At 35.1% G+C, this 24420-nt stretch overlaps 1 protein-coding gene across 1 annotated transcript in view; it reads right to left on the bottom strand.

The window, feature by feature from the left end:
- Nucleotides 1-2113: 2113 nt before the first annotated feature.
- The window catches only part of SCN2A (sodium voltage-gated channel alpha subunit 2), a 138318-nt gene continuing 116011 nt past the window's right edge, over nucleotides 2114-24420 (bottom strand). Inside the window, exons 22-29 of the mRNA XM_021713178.1 lie at nucleotides 20719-20841; nucleotides 19128-19409; nucleotides 16752-16805; nucleotides 13061-13198; nucleotides 12590-12694; nucleotides 7208-7478; nucleotides 4605-5789; nucleotides 2114-2922 (exon numbers count right to left, since the gene is read on the bottom strand). Coding sequence (XP_021568853.1) covers nucleotides 2894-2922; nucleotides 4605-5789; nucleotides 7208-7478; nucleotides 12590-12694; nucleotides 13061-13198; nucleotides 16752-16805; nucleotides 19128-19409; nucleotides 20719-20841 — 2187 coding nt within the window. The 3' untranslated portion in view covers nucleotides 2114-2893. The remainder of the gene's footprint in view (nucleotides 2923-4604; nucleotides 5790-7207; nucleotides 7479-12589; nucleotides 12695-13060; nucleotides 13199-16751; nucleotides 16806-19127; nucleotides 19410-20718; nucleotides 20842-24420) is intronic.

Below are 24420 nucleotides of genomic sequence, written 5' to 3'. Positions count from 1 at the left end.
AACAGTTTATGAAGTAAATTCAACAACAATAACAATAACTTACATGAACAAATTCTTAGAAAAATGCAACTTGTCAAGTTTAAAAAAAAAATAGTGGTCCCATACCTGCTGAAGAAGTTAATATCTTTCATTAAAATCTTTCCCACAAAGACTCAAGCTCCAGATGGCTTTACTGGTGAATTCTATCAATATTTAAAAGAGAAATAATCTCACTCTTACAGACACTCAGGAAAAAAAACGCTTTCCAACTTATTTTTTGAAGTCAGTGTTATCTGATACTAAAACCTGACAAATTATTCAGAAAGAGTACTAACAAAACATAGACACTGTACTAAAAGTTAAGAACACAGAAATCTTTAAAATTAAATGAATGGGAAATTGGGTTATCTGTAAAATTCTAGCAAAAAATGGGCAGTGTAGTCATATGACTACCACATTAAATTAGTACAGATGTATCTGATTTTACTGCTCCTTCTACCCTCAGAGGTAATTGCTCCTGTTTGCCAGAAGAATCCATTCCAAATCCTTCAGCATGACTTTCAAGTGTCTTCACCTGTGGCTACAACCTTCCTTTGAATAACTGCTCACCTTTGATCTCTGAGCTCCTATCACAAATGCTGATATAGAGTAGACACTCAAATATGTATTTAATTCAGATGAAAAGGAAAAAAACCTCACTATTCATGAAATTTACACTGGCATTTTTTTTCTTAAAAAAAAAAAAGGAGGGAGAGAATCATTTTTGCATTGCAGATCTAACATTTTGACAACTAAGCAATATTTCCTTCTCTCACATTTTTTCTTCCCCCTTCTCTTACTATTGCTGCAGGTATTAACAACAGACTTGTTTCACAAGATAATTTATAAAACATACCCTCCTATTATTTATACTCCCCTACTTTTCCCTGAAGTTTCTGTTCCTCCTTCCCTTCCTTCCCTTTAAAAAGAGAACTTTTTAAATTTGTCTATATTACACAGAGCTCAAGAAAGCAAGTGATCATGAGATGTGCCCCAAGAATGAAGAAGTTGAGAATGGGAATCTTTCCTTTCTAGATATGTGAGTTGATAATGACAACTTGAAAGCATGTTTTTTGACTGGCCCCCGTAAGCTGCCTCTCATTGATACAAATGGTTCTCATGCAACACGGCATGTGGGATTTAACGGGGTGGGGCTGGGGGTGGGACAGGGGGAGGAGGGACATGTTGTGGTTGTAGATTTATGCAGTTACCTAGACCACACCCATACTCAGCCCACCCAGTCTACACTAGGGTGGATTGGAGTGCCATAGTGTGTGTGTGCAATTTTTTTTTTTAACTCCTTAAACTATTTTAATAGAATTCCCTTTCCACCAACTATAGTCCGAAAAGACAATCCCTAGTATAAATGGATCAATGTCAATTTCTCACTCTATAAGGTAAATACACTAAAAGTCATCCTCTTAGAAGCCTCATTTTGTGCATGATGAGTTATGTAATGAAGCTCTGAAAGGGGCAGTTGCCTTTCCTATTGAATATTTTTTTCCTATTGAGCAAGGAGACCCTAACTTATTGGATCTCAATCTCAGTATGAATCAGCATCATTGATGACCCTTAAAAGCAATAGATGCCTAAGTCTCCCCAAGAGATATAGTTCAATTGGTCTGGTCTTGTTCTACACACTGGCATCTTCTTTTCTCAGGGGATTATAATATGTAATCAGAGTTGAGAAACATTCCTCAAACTGTATATGTAATAAAATGAGAAAATCAAATCTGTGTCATTTGGGAATTTTGTTTATATATTATGAAGAGTTGGGCTTTAAACTTCCTTGGAATTTTTGTCAAGAAAATTGTAAAAATGAATATAAGGATGCTATGTAAACTCTGTAGGGTGATAGCAAAATTTTAAGGTTCTAAGTGCCCAGATTAGTTATTTATGAACTGTAGTTCAACAAGATGTTTGTTGAATAGAAAAGAAACAAGAAGAATATCCTCAATGAAAAATACTGAGATCCCAAGGAAAGAATGGAAGCATAGATAGAAAGTAGATCAAGAACACATAGGAAAGAAACTGAAATGGAAACATTTAAAATAAAACAACAATTGGTAGACAGGAAGGAGAAAGGATGCACAACTTAAAACGTTAGTCAATTTTTTATTAACTTTTGTAACTTTCCACTACTCTACCTGATACCATATCTCGGTTTTTGGCCAATATTAGTTAACCAATACACTCTTCTTAATTAGTTTCCATTCCATGAAAAAATTTAAAGATGAGTTATTATATTTCATGAGTATTCTTTACATTTATTTTTCCAGATAATTTTTACATTGTAGAAATTTATCTTTAAATGGCATTTCAAAGATAGAAACAAAGACAACAATTAAATACAAAACGAAAGCAAAACCTTTATTCTTTTGGCTTGATTGTAATGTGGTTTACCGTTCTTTATGGTAATAGCATTTTCCTGCATGCATTTCACCAACACACTACAAGTCAATAGTTTTAGTATAAAGAATCTACATTTGTTGTTGCTTGTGAGACACAAAATATTTTGCTGTAGCTGGTAATATAACTTCACTATCTGGTTTTGTGATGGGGGAAAAAAAGCTGGGATCCCATATTACATCTGATACAATTCTAGTGCCATATGGGTCAGTAAGAATAAGATCTATCTGTGTAAACAAACATTGGAAAAGACTGATGATTACTGAATAAAAAGACTAGGTGGAAACATCTGATTCAAGCAATGTCAAGAATATCAACCTATTTTCCTTAAGCCTCTTTCAATGACAAGGCATTACTATTTGAAAGCAAATAAACATTGGATTCAGTCTTAGATTTGTTTCACATGGAAATGTGTGCAAGTTTACAGTACTAATTTTAAAAAAAGAGCAGAAAGCTATACTGCATCTTAGTCCTCGTTTCTTATTTTGTGAAGTGCTTTAATTTAAAAGTGCTAGGAACAGAAACTAACAATAGTGACTGTGACATCAACCTGAAGATACTTTTAATTTCTCATTTTATGTACAAAAGGCTGAAAAATAAAATAAAATGAACTTTTTACAGTATTTATATTTTCTTAGAAAACTCTAACCATATATCTTAAACAGATTTAAGCAGCTTGCAACATGTTTATACAGTCGGGCTTTACACCATAGAGTGTTCAATTAAGATTGGAAGGATAAAAAGCAAGAAGCTCTTCATTGTATGCTGCAACCTATTGCTTAATGAAGAATGAGGTCTTGGTAGAACAATTTGCTTCACTTAACCACTGACATATGGCTTCCCATATTAGACTTCTGAACAGTGGAAGGAATAAGATACAGCAGCATAGGCAAGATAAACATGCAGCAGTGACAGCTTCAAACTATAATGGAACCAATTACATCATATTACCTGTTGAAAGCTTGCAAACTATACTTACTGTGGTACATATTTGATGCAATAATTACTGTGCTTAAATCATCATTTGTGTTTGCTCAAACATGCACCACTGGGTAAAATTACTATTTACAAAGCAGACTTGTATTTGTTAAATTGACATATACTATGTCAACCTTACCAAGAGCAGAAGATGGCTAAACAATACTGCAGGAAAAAAACAGAATCAACTTTATAAAGTGGTGGTGGGGATGCTTTTTGGTCAATTCAGTTTTCTTAGAAAGGACTGATAGGATATTTTAATTTTATGACAAAGGACACTTATCAAAAATGGTATAGTCATGCTGCTGGGACTCTGGATGACTATGTAATGGTATGTGTGTATCTCTGTGTGTGCATGTGTGTATACATATATATGTATATACACGCACATATACATACATATGTACATATATACATGTACGTATGATGGGTTATGTAAAAATAAAACAACTATTCAATGCTTGTGATTCTATGGAACATTTACAGGCACGTTAAAATTTTTCTGAATGAGACACCTTAAAAATATGAATAGCTATTTAAGCACCTCAAAAATCTAAAAACATCCTGAAACAAGAAGTAAACTCTTTCCTTTTGTGATGTGATTTTTTTTCATGTGTGAATGAGAATTGCAGCATGCCTTCATTTAAAATATATCCAGTTATACAATAGAGAAATGTAGAATTCCCTCCCTTTAATCCCTCTCCCCAAACACAAACCCATTTACAAAAATAGTCACATATAATAGTAAACAACCTGTGAATTAAAAAGAAAAGTGATAAATTCACAGACACATTTCATAAAAATATGGCAGATGTGGCAGTTAAAACATAAACAGTGGTGACAATTACTATCATCAAGTGTCACGTGTTGAATTTACATAAAAATTTAACTTCCCTCCCCCCTTTGAATTGGTTCCTATAGTCTGAGTAGCCATTACGTCTCTGCTCGTCAGCAGTGTCAGCTGGTTGTGAAAATAGAAACCTCCTGTCGATACTGTTTCTCCAGTTTATTGAGTCCCAGTGTGCTGACCAGAGGTCTCTGTCTTGTTATAGGCACTGACCTTAAGTATACATTTGTAAAAACAGTCAGTTTGGCATAGACCTCCTGTGGGAGTCCTGTTGACACAAATACATCACCGTCACAGGCTGTAAACAATTGATCACGCAATGAAATATGCTTTGTTTCTTTTTACTTTTTACTTTCCCTGATATCTTTCCCCTTGTCTTCCTTTTCTGATTTGTCTTTTTCAAATTTCTCTTTTTCCGGTTTGGTCACACTATCATATGAAGGTGGAGAAGTGGTGGAAGGCGTCATATCGGTTTTCTCTGGAGTTGAGTTCTCATTGAGTTTATCAACGAGAGTATCTTCTTTGATAGGTGTTCCATCACCTTCTTTGCCTTTGTCTTTCTTATATATACTTGAAACCTTTTTCACTTTTTGCTTCAAGAGGTAGCGTCTGTAAGCCCTCTGGATAATAATAGCAGACACCTCCTCTTGCTTGCGTTTCAAAGTGGTTGTAATGGGCTCGTAAGAGACTTTGGAGGGGTTCGATGCCATGAACCTTTCTTCCATCTGGATTCGAAGGGCATCCATCTCTCCACTCTCACCCAAAACACGCTTTGTAAAAGCAAATAGAATGTCGAGGCAGTGGATCCGGTCACCACTGACCATGGGCAGATCCATGGCAATGAGCTGGACTTTGTTTGGCTTCGCTATGAGAAGAGGAGGATCCAGGGCAGCTGCAAAGTCAGACAGTTTGGCGAACTCTATGAACTGGGTGGCATCAGGATCAAACTTTTCCCAAACCTCGTAGAACATCTCAAAGTCATCCTCACTCAGGGGCTCTGCACTTTCTTCAGTGGCAACACTGAAGTTCTCCAGGATGACGGCAATGTACATGTTCACCACAACCAGAAAGGATATGATGATGTAACTGACAAAAAAGAAAATCCCAACAGATGGGTTCCCACAGTCTCCCTTGACTGAGCTTCCAGGGTGATCTTTTTCAGGATCACAGTCGGGAGGTCCACTGTTGAGAATAGGTGCTAGTAACCCATCCCAGCCAGCAGAGGTGGTAATTTGAAACAGGCAGATCATGCTGTTGCCAAAGGTCTCAAAGTTGAACATGTCATCGATTCCAACTTCCCTCTTAACATAGGCAAAGTTGGACATTCCAAAGATGGCGTAGATGAACATGACCAGGAAGAGCAGGAGGCCAATGTTAAACAACGCGGGAAGGGACATCATCAAAGCAAAGAGCAATGTGCGGATCCCCTTTGCTCCTTTGATCAGACGAAGGATTCGGCCAATCCTGGCAAGACGGATCACTCGGAACAGGGTAGGGGACACAAAATACTTTTCTATTAGCTCAGCGAGAAACATACCTATGGAAAACCAATGAGGAATAAATATAATGTTATATTTAATAGCAATAAATGAAAGTTTACATTGTAAGTGCTTCCTAGTTTTATAAAATGTGAACAGGAGAATTAGGTATATGCATATATATGCAAATAATTCACAATATTTGTTCAGGTACACGAAACTGATATGTTTGGTTTTATAATATTGACACCTATTATTAAATGACGATATTAATGGTCACTTTTTCTGGTTCAAGAAAAGCATCTATCAGATGAGTGACTTAACCCCTGATGGTCTAAAGATGTCAGGAGGTATATGACAGCTGAACACAGAGATTGGTTTATATGTACAAAATACTAGCCCTAATATTTATTTGCGAGGAGGTGGAATATGTACAGAAGAAAATATAGGCTTTGAGACAGACACACTTGGGACTGAATTCTGGCTCTTGATTGTATGCATGACTAAATGGTGATAATATCAACTTTGTTGTTAAACTTAACACTTCCTGAATCTTTTCTTCATGCTAGGTACAGTGCTAAGTGCATTTACTTACATAATCTGATTTAATCCTTACCACACTTTATAGAAATATTCCTTGGAAAACTAGAAATTGGAGAGCTGAGGTAACTTGCCCTAGGTCATAGAGCAGGTGAGTAGCGGAAATAGGGAAGCTCCAGGTTAGAGCTGTATGAGCCCCAAATCCCATCTCTTAATGACAATATTATTACCTTAGAGCATTGATATGAGGATCAAATGGAATGGCACATTGTTACAATGTTCTATTCTACCAGAGAAAGTAGTATACTATATTTCTGTCCATGTATAAGCTCCTTTTCCTCAAACAGGCAGAGCCTTGTCTTGTCTTAGATCTTCTTATATTTACTTACAGCACCTATTTAATATCCTATATATAAATATTTACTATATATTAATGAGTGTGCATTTATTTTGTATTTTTAAACAAAATGTGTATTTTGAAAGAGAAATATTATAAACAATAGAAAACTACTTGAACCCAATGTGTGATTATGTATATAAAAGCTCACAGACACTATCCCAATTATCAAAAAGATCATATTAATGGATTATGTAACTACTTCTAATGATTCATGCATACATGCATATGAGTTGTCTGTTCAAGTCAATATCACAAGAGTATGACCCATACAGGAATATTATGACAAAGTTGCAGTTATTGTCTTCTGAGATGAAACAAGATGACACATGAAAGCTAAAAATAATGTTCCTTTTTTATACATTATTTCATGCACAGCATGCTATTAGAGAAAATGACAAACTAAAGAATAAACTATTAGATTTTAATTTGGAAGTTCAGGATAAATGATAATAAAGAGTAGTGAAAAAAAAACTCAAGTTTTTAACACACATTTTTATTAATAGATTTTTTTAATTGAGGAAAAGCACCTATTCTTACCTACAATGGAGAGAATGACCACCACAAAATCAAAAATATTCCATCCGATGGTAAAATAGTAATAACGAAGAGAGATTAGTTTCAACACACATTCTCCAGTGAACAAGACAATAAACACCAAATTAATCCAGTACAATATGTTTGTCATTTCTTGACTCTGGTCATCAGTTTCTACCATCATGGTGACCATGTTGAGGCAGATGAGGATCATGATGCTGATATCAAAGACTTGTTTGGTTACAAAATCAAAGACCATTCCTTGGAATTTGTTCTGGAACAAATAATATGTAAAAGCTCCCTTAGAAACTTAAAAAAAAAATTCAACTTATCTGATTTTAACAAAGCAATTATGAAAATATAGCTTTTATAAAAACACACACTGTTTGTTTTACACTTGAAAGAAAATTTTGTGTATCATAATATCCAACTCTTCTCCAACAAATATTTTAAAATTTATATTATTCATTATACCAGATTTTATAAAGTGATTCTATGTTAAAAACCACCTTTTATGTTCATAATGCTCAGAATATCATCATGATATGATGGACAGTTAGTAAATATTTGCCACTGTAATAAATCATTTTATTACATTTGTTAGAGTGAAGTATTACATTTAACTTTCAAGAACTAATAAACAATTACTCTTCTAGGTTTTCCTCTTATGCTTTTTTTTTTTTTCTGGTTTCTGACCTTATATTCTCTCACCAAAGCTACAGCATCTTGAATTCCATCTTAAAGTTCAGCTGAGAAGATGTTTCAAAAATTATAGTTCAAAAAAAGGACATTATGGAAAAACTGGTAAAATCTGATTAAGTTCTATACTTCATTTAATGGAATTAAGGTTAATTTCTTAGTTTTGATAACAACGTATGATTATGTAAGATATTAAAATCAGGGAAATCTGTGTGGAGACTGTGGGTAACTCTTCTCTAAGAATAAAATTATCTTTTAAATAATTATAGTTCACCATGGATATATTTGGCCCCAGTCAATTTGGACCTTATTTCTAATTACTTACCAGTCTTATGTCTTGCTTATGAAGTTAAGTCCCGAGTTTGTAAACCAGTTCTGATCATTGGCTCACATTTTATTCCATTTTGCCTGGATGTGTTTGGCATTTCAGACACTCCAAGACTCGGGTCTTGACTTACCTCTGCTGGGTTATGTCTATCTTCTGAAATAGAACCACCAGTACTCGGCTACCTATACACTTCATGGCTTGCTTCCTCAGATCCTGACACTTTTATTGGTCTAGGGTCTTCATACTAGTATTCTTTCCCTGTTGCCAGGCTTATCCTACTTCTAGTTGAAATGTTTGTACTTCAAACACTACCTGTCCTATGTTGCTTTACTCTTTTCTCTGAATTCATATTTGACTTGCTAGACTGGACTTCTATTGTTTCAGTTGGATCTGTCACTCCAGGACCTCCTTCAACCTAATTTGTCTACTTCTAGTTCAAATCCTTCCTTCTCAGTTCTTACTTACTTCAGCTTACCTTTCCAAGTCTGGCATGTTCCCTTTATTTCCACCAATCTGATACTTCCTATCTACCCACTCTTGGTAACATATGTAGGTTCTACTCTATAATTTTACCTTATCTGTCTGAAACACACATCCCCTACCCCTTCTCTGTCTGGTGAATTCTAACTCAGTTTTAAGCACTCTGTGCTCTCAGTAAACTGTGTTCTTTCACCGATTATAAAATTTATCACATTATATTCCTTGTGGTTTACTCTTATTTTAGCTTTCTCTTTATTCCACTTGTTTGGAGGCTACTAAAGGGCACAGCAGTGTCACTCTTTTTTTCCTCACAGATATAGTCCCTGGGTGTAGCAAGTTCAAAATATCTCAAAAGCAACATTTTAGTCTTAGTTTTCATATTAGCATGACCCAGAAAAAGCTCTTCAGATTCTCTGCCCATATAGTTTTCCAACAGGATACCTCAATGTACAACATCAATCTCGAGTCACTGATTGCTGTCTCCAATTTAAATCCTAGAGTGTCAAGTGTGCTGGAAGAAGATGTATAACCCTGAAGGTTTTGTTCATCAAAGATTTATGTTCTCTAACTTCACTGTTGCCCTCAGATTAACAGTTAGCAATCCTTTGTTCCTCATTTGCTCCCAGAATAATTCCAAACTTCTCAGAAATGTTCCATTCTCTTGCCGTCTGTTTTTACTGCTTTTGGGGGAATATAATGTAAAGATACTCCTCTATTTTCTTTTGCATTTCATATCAACTTGATTTCCACTTTCTTTTCTTGTTTTAATTCCGCCCCCCTCAGGTTCTCTCACTCTGTCACCCATGCTAGAGTGCAGTGACATGATTATGGCTCACCGCAGCCTCCACTTCCAAGGCTCAGACAATTCTTCAGCCTCTGCCTCCCAAGTAGCTGAAAATACAGGCATTTGCCACCAGACCCGGCTAATTTTTTAATTTTTTTGGTAGAGATAAAGTTTCATTATGTTACCTAGGCTGGTCCTGGGATCAGGCAAGCCTTCTACCTTGATATTCCAAAGTTCTGGGATTATAGGTGTGAGCCACTGCACCTAGCCACCACATTCTCTTCATATATTGCTTCAGATTCATTAGAGAACTCAGTCCCCTTTTCTCTCTAAATCTAACCTAGATCACTGTGTTCTTGTTCCACATCCTGTGCAACTTTATTCCATATGTATTCCCTCCCTCTTCAGTCTTTTCCTTTCCAGAACTCCTTTTGCTTTGCTTTAAACCTAATGTCTCAATCTCAAGAAAATTTTATTTTACTACTACTTCTAAATATTCATCTCTCTTCCTCTCCCCTCTCCCTCCCTCTTTCACTCTACTTTTGGTTACCAAGTTCTATAAACTAGCATCTCAAACTTTCTCACCACTGTGTTCCATCTTCAGATTCTGCCTGACACCACTAGTCATCCAGTTGTGCAAAGCAGTAATTCATCAGCCATTCTTTTGGTTCCCTTTTCAGTTCCCATACTCAAGTAATAGACAAACTTTGAAATGTCATAACAGTGACAGCTCATAGACCTATTCACTTTTATTCATCTCCACCTCATTCTGGCTCGGGCCATCTATGATTTCTGAAATAGCTCCAAAACAAGTCTACAATATATACACGCTGCCTGTGTCAAACTGATTGAGCGATCATCAAAAAAAGCAAACCGGCCAGGTCCCCTTCAATGGTTTCCACTGTTCTTAAGGTAAAAACAACCCTTGAACATGGCCTATGAGGCCCAGAAAAGGTTGGCCCATCCTTACCTCTTTATTCTTGACATGTCCCCAATGAACCCCCATCTCGGCACTCCAGTCCTACTGGCCCTACTACCTAAGGATCTTCACATGTGCATTCTTTGTCTACAGAGCTCTTCTCATCCCACTCTGGCTATTGGTACTTTCCAATTCTTTGTTCTTCAGTGGATGCATTACTTTAATAAAGCCTTCCCTAATTTTGCTGATTAGTCAATCAGTTTTCTCCCCTCTCCCCCTACCCCCTTTTCAGTTCTCATAACCAAATGTATCTTTTCCTTCTTAGATATTTCCATCGGTTAGTTTGACTATGTGGTTACTATATTTTGCATTAACTAGACTCTACATTGTTCAATATTTAATCCCAAATGCTTAGTATAGTACCTGGTACATATTGTTAATGAATTAATTTTACCAGTTTACTTCCTAATTTGCCAAATTTTCACGGATACTATTCTAGCTAAATGTACTGATCTTTTCCCATTCTTCCCTACCCTTACTCAGGTAAAACTATATGTCATTTGATATATAGTAATACTTTTAATCTCCTCTGATTAATTTTCTTCCTGCCTATAATTTGGTGATACACCCAAGGCTTCATGATCAGGACTTTTTCAAAAATTCTATTCTCCTTATTTTTTTTAAAAGGATTCTGTGCTACAGAGCTCAACTGAGTTTGTTCTGACAAAATCCTTATCTCCTAAAATCTTTATCTCAGTCTGTACATCTCATAGGATCTAAGACTGGATTTCCAGTATTTCCAATAAGACTTCAAGTGACATAGGCAGAACCAATAAATTCACAAAACATCAACTGTTTTAGAGTCTCCATTATCTACACATCCTCCCTCTTTTCTTATAGTCTATAACTGCCTCCTCCCATTGAGTCCTCTTATTGACTCAATTAGATCCTGAATTAGTTCCAGTCCTGTGGGCATGGTCCCACATTATAGACTCGTCTTCTTGACTATGGCTCAGGGTTATCTTGTCTCTCACATCCTCCCAGACCAGTCTCTGAGTTAGACTGTCTAAAAACTCGTTTGCTTCACATTACAATGTTGTTCTCTTAACTATATTGTGTTTGCATTGCTTAATTAAGATCAGTTTCTTCAGACTCGTGGTAACCTTGACTTGTTTAGCCCAGAAAATCTTGTACTACTCACTAATTCAAATACATCACTCTTTTCCACTGATATACTTATTTCCATGACTATCGAGTACACATTTTCTCACATAAGAGAGGTCCTCTGCTTTTCTTTCCACCATTCAAATTACATTTCCTAAATACTAGGCTCAAATTGTACACATACTTTATGTTTTATCCAATATAGTTACTCACTTTCTTTGAGCTATTGGCTGACTACAAAGTACACACTTGATCGTGGTCAGTTTTCTATTATTACCAACAGATTCAAAATTCCTTGGGAACACTGACTTACCTTTCACCATGTATATGCTGGAGGAAGGGAGAGTTGTGAGGTTTGATATTGGAATCATTCCCTCAGGATTGATAGAAAAACTTAGGGATTCTACTGACAACAATACCCTGCAGCAGCCGAACAGAACCAGTAGTCACTGGCAAATATACAATTAGAGGAGCTGTAGAAGGTCATAGAAAGCTTGATATCATCTCATTTAGGCACAAGATAGTAGGGGAAAATAATAAAGTTTGGCTTTTTTAACTAGAAAAAAAACCTGTTTTATTCATGGTTTCATTCAATCTGCAGAACTAGACAAAATGCAAATGGGACCTAGTTAAATGTACCAATTATTCCAATCAGCCCCTGCTGCACTCTGGGAACCTTCAATATTTTCACATTATATGTGTGTGTATGTGTATATATGTAATTTTTTCTCTACATTACTGAAAGCTCTCAATGACATCAGTTTGTGGGATAATACTGACATTTAAGTCTGAAATTTTTATTTATATATTTCTTGTATGTTTATATATTATATAATTTAGACATATATATATATATATAAAACACACATAGGCTATTTAGGATAATTAGTCACATTGTTAAGTTAAAACTTTGTGTTGCAAATTTACAAAAATACTAGTTTCTGGCAATTTGGGCTGTGAAAGTGATCGATAACATAGCTTTAACTGGCAATGAAAGTATGCGATTCTTACAGCAGGTCGAGGTATGGGTTTTTGTGGTTTCTTTGAGCCCAGTTTTTTCATTGCATTGTAGTATTTCTTCTGTTCTTCTGTCATAAAAATGTCTTGGCCTCCAAAGTAAAGAAATGAAAGCAAAATCTGTTAAAATCTTGTTCATTACTGGCTATAAAACCTACCTTAGTAATCATGTGAAACTTGGCTCACACATTTCATTCTAATGTTGCTAAGATCTGTGTTTATGGTGATACATATATTTAATATATAAATTATACCATATCAGTCAATCATTTCTCTAGACTAAAAATTTCAAAACGTGCTATCTGAATTGTTAATTGCTTAGACGCTTACAGCTTATTAAATCTCTCAAAATAATTTATGAATGTTATATTCTTTTCTTTTGTTGATTGCATTGGGAGGCTAAAGAAAACAGTGTGACATATTAGTTCACATTTTTAAGTAAATATGAACTTTTAATATACTTATCTTCTTTTTCTGTTGGTTGAAGTTATCTATGATGACACCAATGAAAAGATTCAGGGTAAAGAATGAGCCAAAAATAATAAAGATGACAAAATAAAGATACATGTATAGATTGTCTTCATACTTGGGTTGTAATTCTACCTACAAAATATGAAGAAGGGTAATTATTAGATCTAATACTAGTTTCATAAAAAGCACATCAGTTAATTTTCAATTCTCTAGGCATGGTTTAATCCCTGGACTGAAAATAAATCAAACGTTAAACAGATTTTCTCAACCTTCAAATCTAACACATGTATTGAAGAGTCCTATAAGACTATTCACTGAATTTGGAAAACAAAATGACTTGTAGAAAAGTCTGTGTGATTATAAATAATTTTGTCCAATACGGTATGCAAATCAAGGATTTCCTGTTCATATAGAAGAGATCTTAGAGGCATACTATTCCATGTTAAAACCTCTAAGATTTACTTTCTCTGCCTCAGTTTTCTCAACTGTAAAAGAGAAATAATAGAACTGAAACCTCATAAGGTAGTTGTGAAGTTTACACATATGAACATACAAAAAGTGCTCAGAACATGCCTGGTCAGTAGTAAACTACTCAGTGGAAGGATTTGCTATATATTACACATTTCTTTAGATAGGCTAGAATCAATATAGTATGTCTGCATATAGGCATATTGGTAGAATCTTTTCTTTCTGAAAATAAATGAGTTTATTGCTTTATCCTATTCAGTAGGCACTGTTTCTATAACAAAGATACCCTCCCTTGTCTTTTTTTGAGTCGGGGTCTCATTCTGTTGCCCAGACTAGAGTACAGTGGCATGCTCACGGCCACCGCAAGCTCTACCTGCTGGACTTAAGCGATCCTTTGGCTTCAGCCTTCCAAGTAGCTGGAACTATATACACACACCACCAAGCCTGGCTAATTTTTTTATTTATTGTAGAGATGAGGTCTCATCAAGTTGCCCAGACTGGTCTCGAACCCCCAGTCTCAGTCAATCCACTCTCCTTGGCCTCCCTAAGTGCTGGGATTACAGGCTGAGCCACTGAGTCCAGCCTAGTCCTTTTTTTTTTTTTTTTTTTTTTGAGTTGGAGTCTCACTCTGTCGCCCAGACTGGAGTGCAGTGGCCGCTCCCGGCCACCGCAGCCTCGACCTGCTGGGCTCTGGCTATCCTTCAGCCTCAGCCTTCCAAGTAGCCAGAATTACAGGCATGCGCTACCACGCCCGGCTGATTTTTTGACTTATTGTAGAGATGAGGTCTCGCTGCCCAGGCGGGTCTCGAACCCGCGGGCTCAGGCAATCTACTCACCTCAGCCTCCCAAAGGCACGGGATTACAGGCTGAGCCACCGAGCCCGGCTGCCTAGTTCATTTTTAATTAGAAAAATGTGAGAAAGCTGTTCTGAGCTTTGGCTGTAAATCTGTAGTTCAGGCCTTACAGGACATTGTTCTAACCAACTTGGTAAACCAATCACTGGTGATAATGGATGCAGTTTATGACTCATTGTGTTGTGAAATCAATATAGAGGATCATGATCAAAATAATATTTTTTCTAATGAAATAGGGTAAAATAAAAAATGTGAGAAATATTACAGGACAATTCATTTTTATGCAACTTTTATTTATGTATATGTACGTTTAGTGAACAGTGATATAAAAGTACCTTTTTAAACAAAATGGAAGATAATACACATACATTTAAGTGCATAACACATACATGTAAAATGTAATACATACTTATAAAGTAAAATCCACAACCCAGGACATTGTTAGGATCTCAGAAACTCTAAGTGTATCCTTCTCAAACATAAACTCTAATATCTGTCCTAGAAGTAATCATTAACTTGACTTTTGTGGTAATTATGAGCTTGCTTTTCCTTTAGAATTAACATCTGAGTATTCATTCTTGAACAATAAACTTAGTTTTATAAATTTTTGAACTTTATATACATAAAATCATAGTATGTGTTTAGTTTTTTTCTTTTTTTAGCTCAGTGTTATACTTTTAAGTTTCATCCCCATGGCTGTAGATGGCTGTAGATGGCTGTTTTCATTCATTTCCATCACTATATAATATAATATATATATTAATAAATATAATATTTGTTCATTTCTACTATTTTTGAGTTGTTTACAAGTTTTTACTAGTGCAAAAAAAGGTTATATTCATTCTTGTACAGATTATCCTAACCATGTGCATAAGTTTCTATAGAATATATTGCTCACAGTAGAATTGCAGGGCTAAATAATGTCCTGAACTCTGGCAAGTAATGTGATCATGCTGATTTGTTTTTAAAGGAATATTTATCTATTTTTTCCTACCAACATTGTATGAGTGTTTTTATTGTTCTTTATCCTTGGTAGCACTTGGTTGGCATTGTCAGGTATTCTTAGTAATGACAGTCTGGTAGGTCTGTAGACAATGTCTCATTTTGGTTTAAATTTGTATTTCTCTGATGCAATATACAATGAAAATAAGAGCCAGCAACTTTTATAATTTTAGTGCCCATTTGGATTTCATCTTTTGTAATGTGTTTGAATGCTGAGGAGTTTGTAGCAGTCTGCTGAGTCTGAAAATAAGTCTTTCTAAGGAAGAAACTGAAAATACATTGTATGCCATATAAACTGTTGATAAGGAAGGTGGAGAGAACTTTGAATGAATGAATTAAAAGTAGGAAACTACTGTAGAAAGGGGTTATGAATCATTGTTTGTGGTCAGAGTTCAAATAACAAGTTCTACCATTTAATGCATCAAGCTTCGATTTAATTGTAAAATGGAGTTAGTAGGACCTATATAATAAAGTTGTTATTTAGGATTAAATGAGATAATGTAAGAAATTCCTTAATATAGTGAGCTATAATAAATAATAATAATAGCAATATTATTATTATTATTCAGAAAAAGCTCATAACTGAAATTCCTGACAGCACTTACAGAAGTGCAATGCAGGGCTTTTAGCATTATCTCTCTCCCGGTTTTTATAAAATAGAAAAAAATAGTTTCAGGAATACTTCATTCCAAAAGCTAATTGCTGATACTTGGGAAATGGCATTTTGAGCTTTACTACCATCCCTTGGCATACCAAAAATCAATCTCTTTTTTCCAAAATGTGATCTCATTCTTCATTAATGAGAAATTAATGAAAATTGTAGAAAAAATGTCAAAATACTGAAGTGCTAAGGTAGATTATGTAAGTCCTTCCCTTCTACCACTTAATCTCATTTTCTAGAGAGGAACACTATTAAGATTTTGTTTATTTGGTATCCTGCTTGTTTTCTCTTCTGTCCCTACCATTAGTCATATCCTTTCTATTACAAGGAAGATCAAAAGCTGGAGGAAATCTATTACAGATGAAGAAAATTATCTGTGAGGACTTCTGATGCACAAATGGCCTAGATTATCAGGGCCAAAAATAAAATGTCTCATTTTAAAAATACAGTCAATAAATTTTTGTATCATGCTAAATATTAGAAAAGATATGTTAAGATATTCATCACGAGTAAAAAGAAAAAAGCCATCCTAATCAAATTTTGAGAGCACTAATATAAGATTAAATATTTTATTTTTAAAAGATAAATTATCCTATAAGTTGAGCACATCGTTTTATTTTACTGACATTATCACTACATTACTATACTGTGGAAATAGTCACTTGCTCAAATTAAACAATTTCCCTTAAAATAGACTTACATTTCTTGAGTCAACAGCTGCATACATGATATCCATCCATCCCTTAAATGTGGCCTGTAAAAAATATTATAACATTTCATTTTTTCCCCAAATTATAATTTTAGAAAATAAATTAAGGAACAGAATAATTGACCAAGATAATCTGACCTGTATTCAAACATAGGTACATAAAACAGTTTGAAGTTAGTATTTAAACTCTTTGGGAAATGCTTTATAATTCATGCATTGAAAATACTTCAATTTTATATTTTCCCGTAGCATCTTTATATGCAAATTTAACATTTATAATTAAATATTGCTCTACTATAACAATATGCTATCATAAAAACAATATCCATAATTTTTTACTCTGATATGGTTGTAAGAATAAAACGTACAATTTGATGAAAGGATTTCATGTATTTGGTATCAGCAGGAGACAAGTTCAAAAGTAGGCTGCATCATTTATCTTAATGCTGTTTTTCTACTTATTGTCTTCTAAATGGCATTATTACCAATCACCAGTCATGCATGTTTACTCTTGAAAATCTCCTTTATATTGTTGAGCATACTATTTTGAGGAAATTATTCTATAAGAGGTAGCAGTTTCTTAATCTGAAAACAAATATACATTCTATAGTATTTACTCTCCTAAAATATGTCTTTTGTGTTGTGTGGACACAGTAATTCTGAAAACAAATGTCTTTCACACCTTTTCAATTCCTTAGTGCCACAGGCTTTGTCCTGCCTCTGACTATTCTCATAGTGTTGAGAGTTGTGTAGATGGTTCACCTCCAGGAGCCAGTAGATGTGATATACTGTGGTCAGTTGAGGAGCTAAATAATTCTTATGAATTTATAGAAGACATAATAGTCTTGATAGGAAGACTTTTACTTGTAAGAGAGCAAATCTCCTATCTGAAAGTGTTCAACCAGCAGGCAAGACTACAGGAACAGTGTGGGAGTCCCTGTGAGAGTAGGAAGGTGGGTGGGGTCTCGTTACAACGGTGGTAAAGTTTGGGTAGGTAGAGGGAGACTTGAAAGGGTTTAGATACTGCCTGATACTTGAGAAGGAATTTAGAAATCTACCCACACACACATACCTTTCCAGCCAACCCCAACTCCACCTCCCAGCACTTCTACTTTGCTCAGAGCAGGAAGGGAGGAGGGGAGGACAATGGGTACTTAGAAATTCCAGTAACAAAGGACTTGTGCTAGGCCACCTAATGCAGAGTCTGAGACACCACAAACTTTGTAGATAAGATAGTTAAGTATCATAAGGAGGAATCTAGGAAGACAAGCCCAAGAAAGTATCTGCAAACACTGAAGAAGAATTTTATTTTATTCTTTTCATTTGGTATGTTGCATCTATATAGTATTCCTAAAAAGTATATGTATTTTTGTTTACATTCTTTTAAAGTTCTTTTTTTTTTTTTTTTGTGAATAAAAGTCTCACTCTGTCACCCAGGTTAGAAAGCAGTGGCATACTGCTCATGGTCACTGCAGCCTTAACCTGCTGGACTCGGGCTATCCTTCCGCCTCATTCTTCCAAGCAGCTGGAACCACAGGCGTGCGCCACCACGCCCAGCTAATTTTTTGATTTATTGTAGAGACGGTGTCTCACCAAGTTGTCCAGGCTGGTCTTGAAACCCTGAGCTCGGGCAATCTTCTCTCCTTGGCCTCCCAAAGTGCTGGGATTACAGGCCTGAGCCACTGTGCCCGACCCATTCATTTATTTTTTAACTGACAAATACAACCGTATGTATTTATGCTGTACAAAATGTTTTCAAATATGTATACATTGTAAAATGGCTAATTCAAATAAACATGCATTACCTCACATATTTATTTTTGTGATAAGAAAACTTAAATCTACTCTCATAGCTGTTTTCAAGTATACAATACATTGTTATTAACTATAGCCAACATGCTATACCATAGATCTCCAGAATTTATTTTTCCGGTCTAACTGAAATTTTGTATCCTCTGACCATCTCTCTTCCCCTACCCCACAGCTTCTGGCAACATTTAGGTTATTCCATACCATGGCGACTGTGAAGAAAGCTGCTGTGAACACGGGAGTATATATCTCTCTCAGATATATTAATTTCATTTCCTTTGGACAGATACCTAGTAATGGGATTACTGAGTCCTATGATAGTTCTGTTTTTAAATTTTTGAGGAACCTCTATATTGCTTTTTGTAATGGCTGCACTAATTTACACTCCTACAACAAGTGCAAGGGTTCCCTTTTCTTCACATTTCCACCAACACTTGTTATGGTTCGTCTTTTTGATAACAGCAATTTTAACAGGTATGAGAGGATGTCTCATTGTGAGGAAGAACTTTAGATTCATTTTAATTATCAATCACAAAGAATAATAAAGTGTTTACTTACTACTTGAAGCAACGAAAGATATCCGAGTCCCACGTTATCAAAGTTAACTTTCACATTTTTCCACCTGGCAGTTTGATTGCTCTCTATGAGGGCTTTACATTCACTGTAGTTGTTGACCACGCTTACATCAAACATCTCTCCAGTGGTGTAGTTAATACAGTGGTAAAACTTGCCAGCAAAGAGATTCACTCCCATGATACTGAATATTAGCCAAAAGATCAGACAAACCAGAAGTACATTCATTATGGAAGGAATGGCTCCTAGAAGAGCATTTACAACAACCTGGCACAGAATGAGAAGGAAAAATAAGTGAAAAGCCAACAACCAACATTTGCTTATTTTTTAAACATTACTTAAAAAATAGCCACCAAATGATAGAAAACATCTGTTTCAAAGTGAATGGTGCATAGAAACTAGACTCTGGTTGCTCCAACTAAGATTTTTAAATTATAATTCACAAGAGTAAAAAATAAATGTTATAGAATATTTTTTCAAGAGGTAAGAATATACATGTTGCAAATTTTCCTCAAATAATGGAACTAATAAATACCACATATTTAAAATTAAAAAAGTCAAGAATAATTAAGAGTACAAATAGGGATATGGGTATAGGAGTAAGGCCATCATGTGAACACCACAATTTTTTTTTAAAAATTATACAAACTGTACAATTTTCTATTCAAATTTTGAGACTAAAAGAGAACAATTGGGGACCAAATTCTGCACAGAAAACACAAAAAATTATTCTAGTACTAGAAGTTTGATACCCTTTGTTTATTAAGTCTACTACTGCAAAGACTATGATTCAAACTGGTAAAGTAAAAAGAATTTAACAGCTAACAATTCCTCTCTGTGTAGCCACACATAGATAAACACACACAGAAACACACCTACACACACCATTCGTCTCTGGTTGTGTTTGCAACATGCAGCTCAAATCTAAGTAGCTATTGTCATATATCACAAAAAGCATCATTTTCTAAAAGCACCTTTTAACAGCTAAAACCACTAAGACAGGGCATCATCATTCTTTAGGAGGTGAGGACATGTGGTCTCAGGTTTGTGCCCCAGGGGATGACAAATGTCAGCTCAAATTCTTTCCTGTTTCTTTGTACCACCTTTCTAAATGAGTGTTAGATTTCTACAGTTGACCTACTTTTTAGCCATTTCAGCCTGTGTTTGAAAATTGAAAGGCAAATTCGAACTTCAGAAGGCTCGAAGTACATTATGCAGAGTAGTGAAGAAATGATGAGTCATGATTTGGTCTTTTTAAATTACAGCAAGTAGGATTTCCTGCACATTTATAAATGGAGTGAACATAACTTAATCTTGATTCAGATCAGCAGCCTGCGTAACCTATAATTTTCAACCAAGTGCAAATCTAGTTCATTTGAAACAGCCACTCAGGCATTATTCTCTGTGAGTACCTTCAAATGTGCCAAGTATTATGGACATCTGAGAAATATTATTTTTGATTGATTGTCTCTGTCAATATGAATGTAGAAGGCACATTCCATAAACCTGTTATTTCTAAGGCACAAAGTCTGTTCTCAATGATGATTCCAAAAAATTCTGAAGCGTTTGGTCTTACCCTCATTCCTTCAAACCGGGATAAGGCTCTCAGGGGCCTCAGAGCTCTTAGTGTTCTGAGGGATTTGATGGCACCAAGTTCTGAGTAACCCAAGGCATTTGCAGTTAAGCTAACCAATGAGACCTATGCAGAAAAAAGCAACACAATTGTCTTATTTACAAATAACAATGTTGGTATAGTTCAACTTTGCTCTATGCAATAAACCAGTAATTCTCAAACTTTAGGGAGTTTCAAAATCACCCAGGGGCTTGTTTAAAAACACTGATTGACTGGATGCTGGTGGCTCACACCTGTAATCCCAGCAATTTTGGAGGCCAAGGTGAGTGGAATGCTTGAGCCCAAGAGTTTGAGATGAGCCTGGGCAGCATAGTGAGATCTGTCTCTACAAAAAAAAAAATATTAGCAAGGTGTGGTGGTGCTCGCTTATAGTCCTAGCTACTTGGGAGACTGAGGCAGCAAGATTCCTTGAGCTCAGGAGTTTGGGGCTGTGGTGAGCTGTGATCATGCAACTGTGCTCCAGTCAAAGTGACAGAGTGAGACCCTGACTCAAAAACAAACAAACAAAACAAAAACATTGATAGTTGGCAGAGTCTGATTTACTAAATGTGGGGTGGGCCTGAGAGTTTGCATTTTTACAGGTTCCCACGTGAGGATAAGGATGCTGGTCCATGGACTACACTTTGAGAACTACCACCTCCACAAGTTTATAAAAATAAGCTATATGAGAGGGGAACCCCAAAAAACCCGAAATTTATTTATAAAAAATTGTGTACTTCTTCTTACATGTTTAAACTTCAGTCACCTTCAAAGCACTCACCATTTGATACAATAAACCTATCAAAACACTTTCTCCACTGCTCAAAACAGTTTTGCACTCAACAGTTTTAGTGCTTCTGCCATTTTTTGTTTCACCTCTGAGGACTTCTTTCCTCCAGAAAACAAAAAAAGTCTCTCAGGATTGGGTGAATAGGGAGGGTGGGGCACAGGGGTCATGTTGTCTTTGGTCAAAAACTGCTGAATACTCAGCACGGTGAGGGCAGGTGCATTCATAAATCACCCATCATGAAATCAGTAAATGAGTTGAAAGAATCTCCAAGAAAAATTCACTTAAGTCGAATGTAGCCTCTCACAACTCTAGCTGACACACTGATGCAGATGTGTTCTAGAAGACTTATCTAAAGGGGGAAGCCTATACTACAAGGGAGCCATCCTTCAAAAAATAATTCCAGTTTTTTGGGGGATCACCTTCATATATGTATTCGCTTCAAGGTTCTTGCCAGGAAATTTTTTTTTAATTGAAAGTAAAGAAAAAAAGAGGGAACAGAGAGAGTAAAAGGTGATCTTTATCTACAGAGCTTAAGACTTTCTTTCTGTGTCATTCCTCATATTATTTAGCAGAACTGAAATGGAAATTAAAACTTGGTACCTAAGTCAACGACACAAACCCCTGTGAATATGAACATAAACACAACCAGAAAAGCCCAAACCTCTAAATAGCAGCTTTGTTTTTTTTGTTGGTTTTTTTTTTTTGCAAAATTCAGTATGAAAAACATAAAATTATTAATTAGGTCAAATAAAATTAGTACTTTTTTAAGTTGAGATTTTTTTAATATAACTAATTAGAAACTGCAAGAACAATGATTTCTTTAGTCATTCATACAGATATTAATGTAGTTGGTAAAAATTCTAAAGTCTTAGCTAAAAAGGAAAAGAAAAACTGTCATAGGTAACATAGACATAAAAAATTTCCCTTGAAAACATATAGAAAACTCATTAAAACTATATAAGCAAAGAAAAGATAGTTTGTCCTAATGTATACTTGAATTTCAAAAGCAGATAAGCAAAAATAAGTGTGCAATATAGCTTTTAAGAGTATGGCATTAATAGATAACTTGAAAAATATATTTTTAAGAAAAATAAGTGAAGCACATAGAAAACTGTTACAAAAAAAGGACTTATCCAAAATAATTTTTCACGTGCAAATCTGAAAGTGAAACCTCTGAATACAGAAAAAACATGAGCTATAAAATCGTATCATACATGTTCATATAGTTACTGTAAAATCTAAACTTTTAGGCTTTGAAGTCCCCTCTTCACAGATAATTGAAAAATAGTTACTGAATTATCATGAATTGTGAAGATTTTCTGTATATAAGATATGAGGACCTGTAGTACTTTACCTTCTCTGAAGACAGAACCAAAAAGAGACAGGCATAAGTTAAAGGATGAAAGATAAACGTTAGACATAAGAAAATATTCTGAGCAGGGGTAGTATTTATTGGCTGATTAAAAGAGGTGGTAAAATATCTAATTTTCAATGACTTTTGTGGCTAAATGTGCAAAGGAGATACATTTTAAGCCTTCTTCTTGGGTAATGCAGCAATCTTTTAATTGGTGTTTTGGTTCCTAAATAATCCCCTTTCTATTCCATCATTCACACCCCCACTAAGCTTCTCTTCCTAAAAGAACAAGCTGGTCATGTCACTTCCATAACTGTAATTCTTCAATGGCTTCCCTTTTACTTAACTTGTAAGTTCAAATTTCTTTAGATGGCTTCTCAGGTTCTTCAAATTCTTCTCTAACTTACCTTTCTTACCTTATTATCCAATTACAAACCCCTCCCCTCATCCTCTGGCACTCTATGTTTGCCCTGGAGAACTGCTTCTTGTTTCTGGAACTGTCCCTGCATGTCATGCATGGATGTTTTAGCACAGTGGTGTCCTTTCTCATCTGTGCCTGCTGATATTTTCATCACTGTAACTCTAGCTCCCTTTCCACTTCCTGCATGAAGCCCTTCCTCCTTCCTCAAATGAAGGGAATGGTGCTTCTAATATGGGTGTCAGCGTGTCATTATATATATATCTGCCCTCACTATTTGATGTAAGCACCCACAGGACCAGGAAAAATGACATTTATATTTGTATCCTTCACAACAAAAGTAGATGAATAATAAGTATGCTTGATTTAAAGCAAAGTATTAAGCAGTTCAATATATTATCATAATAGTTCTCTTAAATCTAAAAAGGTAAATATCAGGGTAGTTTAGGTAACATGAGCATTAGCACTTGATGACTAGACTTTCCTTGAGTTTCTTTAAATAGTGTTGACTTAATGCCTTTATCCTTACATAGATATATTAAATGACAGATATTTTATTATAAATTTGCCAAACTATCAGAACCACATACAAAAAAATAGAGTAGAGAAATAGTGTTATGCATAATCCCATTATACAAACCAAAGAATGGTTATAGTTTTGGTGCATTTCCCATTATTTGTAATGTTCAAGCATATGTAATTAAATATTATTTATTGTCTTCTTTTATTGTCAGAAGACTTTTAGTGTAATTCTGCATGTAAGCTTTATATGTTAATAGATTTGCTTCATATTCAGTTATCAGAAAACCCTCTTATTTTCTGGCTCTCCATATTACTTTATGTTAACACCAATATAGTTTAATAAAACCTGGTCACTAACACATTCCTTTCTACCATCTTACATATCAAGTTATGTTTTTTGAACTTTTAAATTTCCTTGTAATTAATAATTCATCTGTATAACAAATATTTCTCAGCAGGTTCTGGCAATGGCAAAGACACTAATGTCCACGATGCCTGTTAAGAATTTACATACAGTTATTTTGAAAATATGAAAGTCAAACAAGTAAAATGTCTAAATTGATACATTATTTTATATAACTT

Source organism: Carlito syrichta, unplaced genomic scaffold, assembly GCF_000164805.1.
Source record: "Carlito syrichta isolate Samal-C Ts95f unplaced genomic scaffold, Tarsius_syrichta-2.0.1 Scaffold304334, whole genome shotgun sequence".
Taxonomy (NCBI): Eukaryota; Metazoa; Chordata; class Mammalia; order Primates; family Tarsiidae; genus Carlito; species Carlito syrichta.
This window is presented reverse-complemented; position numbering and strand designations above follow the sequence as displayed.